At 46.0% G+C, this 3,232-nt stretch overlaps 1 protein-coding gene across 2 annotated transcripts in view; it reads left to right on the plus strand.

Moving 5' to 3' along the window:
• TBX2 (T-box transcription factor 2) overlaps positions 1-3,232 on the plus strand; it is a 60,053-nt gene that overhangs the window by 4,009 nt on the left and 52,812 nt on the right. The window contains exon 2 of one of the 2 annotated variants that reach the window (XM_042442682.1): positions 936-1,203. In XM_042442682.1, coding sequence (XP_042298616.1) covers positions 940-1,203 — 264 coding nt within the window. In that variant the 5' untranslated portion in view covers positions 936-939. Of the gene's footprint in view, positions 1-830; positions 1,204-3,232 lie in introns of those variants that run through there. The other variant, XM_042442683.1, reaches the window with a different exon arrangement.

Here is a 3,232-nt window from a genome sequence, read left to right on the forward strand (position 1 = left end):
TTTGATTTTACACTCCTTTTTTCCCCCTTTTGTGAGCCGCCTCGGGACCCTTCCTAAGCGAAAGGCGGCATACAGAGGCATTAAAATCCAATGTGTTTTAAAACACAATGTAATTTAAAAATCAAATGTAATTTAAAATCCAACGCATTTTAAAACACAATGTAATTTTTAAAATCCAGTGTATTTTTTAAATACGATGTAATTAAAATCCAACGTATTTTAAACACAATGTAATTAAAAAACCCAATGTATTTTATAATGCGATGTAATTAAAAATCCAAATGCATTTTAAAACACAGTGTAATTAAAAAAAAACTAATGTATTTCAGACTACAATGTAATTAAAAATTCAGTGTATTTTAAAATACAATGTAGTTAAAAATTCGACCTATTAAAAGCCAATGTATTTTAAAAGACAATGTAATTGAAATCCGAGGCGTTTCTAAATCCAAAGTCATTAAAAATCCAACTGTGTTTCAAAACACAAAATCGATGTATCTTGAAACACAATGTCATTGTTTAAAAATTAACCCAATGTGTTTCGATTTGTGGATTTGTGGGATGCCGCCTTTCTCCCAAGGTGGCTTTGGGCGTTGAGTATTTATTATTATTATTACTACTATTATTGAGAATAAGGCTCAAAATAGGACAAGATTCATGCTGCAGATGCTGCTGAAAGCCAAATGCTCTTAGAGCATGGAAAGTGTGCAAGAGGAGTGTTTCATAGGAGATGATGCAAAATGTCATGGATATAATATAATATTTGGGGGTGTGGGGGTCAATGCTTGTGGACTGTCCTCCTCCTTTACTCCTGATTTCCCCCTGGTTTCCTCTACTTTACTCCTGGTTTACTCCAGCTTTACTCCTACTTTACTCCAGCTTTACTACTACTTTACTCCCGGTTTACTCATTCTTTACTCTCCCCTCCCTCCTAGGCGGATGTTCCCTCCGTTCAAGGTGCGGGTGAGCGGCCTGGACAAGAAGGCCAAGTACATCCTGCTGATGGACATCGTGGCGGCGGACGACTGCCGCTACAAGTTCCACAACTCCCGCTGGATGGTGGCCGGCAAGGCCGACCCGGAGATGCCCAAGCGCATGTACATCCACCCGGACTCCCCCGCCACCGGGGAGCAGTGGATGGCCAAGCCCGTCGCCTTCCACAAGCTCAAGCTCACCAACAACATCTCCGACAAGCACGGCTTAGTGAGTTAATGCAGGCTTAAGCAGGAGCAGGAGGAGGAGAGGAGAGGAGGGAGGAAGAGTGGCAGAGCAGGCACAGGAAAGGGTGGTGGGTGGGTAGCACCGGATACTTCCTGAATTCCCGGATATTACGGCATGAAGGAAGGACGGCACTGTTTCATTCTCTCCCTCCCTCCCTTCTTCTTTCCTTCTCTCCTCCCTCCCTTCCCTCCTCTCCTTTTTCTTCCCCTTCCTTCCTTCCTTCCTTCCTTCTTTCTTTCCTTCCTTCCTTCCTTCCTTCTTTCCTTCTTCTTCCCTTCCTTCCTTCCCTTCCTCCTCCTTTCCTTCTTTCCACCCTTCCTTCCTCCCTTCCTTCCTTCCTTCCTTCCTTCCTTCCTTCCTTCCTTCCCTTCCCTGACCCAGCAGAGTGGGTTAGCCTCCATCCTCTTTCCTTCCTTTCTCCCCCCCTTCATTCCCTTCTCTTTCCTTTCCCTTCTTTAACCCTGAAGAGTAGGTTAGCCTTGGCCCTCTTTCTTTCTTTCTTTCTTTCTTTCTTTCTTTCTTTCTTCTTCCCTTCCCTGAGCCAGCAGAGTGGGTTAACTTCGATCCCCCTTCCTTCCTTCCTTCCCTTCTCTTCCCTTTCCTGACCAACAGAGTGAGTTAGCCCTGACCCTCTCTCTCTTTTTCCTTCCTTCCCTTCTTTTTCCTTTCCTTTCCTGACCCAATAGAGTAGGTTAGCATCAGTCCTCTTCGTCGCATCAGTCCTCTTCGTCGCTTTCCTTTCCTCCCCTTTCCTCCTCTTCTCCTTTCTTTCCCTTCCTGACCCAGGAGAGTAGGTTCGCCTTAGCCTTGATCCTCTTTTTCCTTTCCTTTCTTTCCTTACCTTCCTTTCCTTCTCTTTCCTTTCCTGACCGAGAAGGGTGGGTTAGTCTCAATCCTCTTTCTTTCTTTCTTTCTTTCTTTCTCTTTCTTTCTTTCTTTCTTTCTTTTTCTGTCTGTCTGTCTGTCTTTCTTTCTTTCTTTCTTCCCTTCCCTTCTCTGACCCAGCCTCGATCCTCTTCTTTATTTTCCTTCCTTCCTTCCTTCCTTCCTTCCCTCCCTTCCCTTCCCTTCCTTTCCCTCCTTCCTTCCCTTGCCCTCCCTGTTTACCTGTTGAAGGACATGAACCAACCTTTAGTAGCAACAGGGTTGACTCCCTTTGTAAAAACCTGCAAGGAGTGTAGGAGGTGGTGGGGCTGGGGGCATGAGATCCCCCTCCCCTATATAGGTATAGATATAGATATGCAGCCCCCTCCTGTCCAGCCTGGGAGGGAGGAGGGGGGTGTCTCTCTTATCAGGAGTCCATAAATCCCAGCGCCTTCCTTCTTCTTATCAGTTGTTTACAATCCGGAGTAACTTGCCCCAGGTGGGTGGAGGGCAGAGGTTGTGGAGGGCCTAGTAGGAGAGGAAGGATGGAGGAAGGATGCAGATGGACACCCCTCTAAGGGATGTAGTTCCTTGCCATGGGATCCTGGGAGTAGTAGATCCGCAAGGTCTTGGGATCCTGGGAGTTGTAGACGCGCCTTTGCAAAATTACACATCCCAGGATCTTGTAGGAGGGCGCCTGGCAGCTTCAAGCTGGGTCAGACTGCATCATTTCTACAATGCAGATGCACAGGAGATACTATCCACTTGGAAGCCCACTCTCAGCAATTGCAACAGCAGCCAAAATACTGGGTTGTGTGGTTACTTCCCCTAGAGAATGTTGTGTATGGAGATGGTTTCCTCCAGTATCCTATCCTGTCCCTCCTTGTAGAGGAAGGGATTTTGTTTCCCTCTGAAGTCCAAGACCACTGGTTATACTGGTTACAATAAAAATGGTGATGATGATGGGGATGATGGGTGGCCCAGTATGTTCTTGGGAATGGGTTTGCAAGCATGGAAGGCCTGGGGTCTCCCAAAACCATCACCTTTCACTGCAAAGCATTTACACTTTCGAAGGCGTAAAAGAAAGAGGCAAACTTTGGCCTACTTTTGCATGGAAGGAGGGGGGATAAATAAATTCCAAAGGGAT

Source organism: Sceloporus undulatus, chromosome 11 (assembly GCF_019175285.1).
Source record: "Sceloporus undulatus isolate JIND9_A2432 ecotype Alabama chromosome 11, SceUnd_v1.1, whole genome shotgun sequence".
In the NCBI taxonomy this organism is placed as follows: domain Eukaryota; kingdom Metazoa; phylum Chordata; class Lepidosauria; order Squamata; family Phrynosomatidae; genus Sceloporus; species Sceloporus undulatus.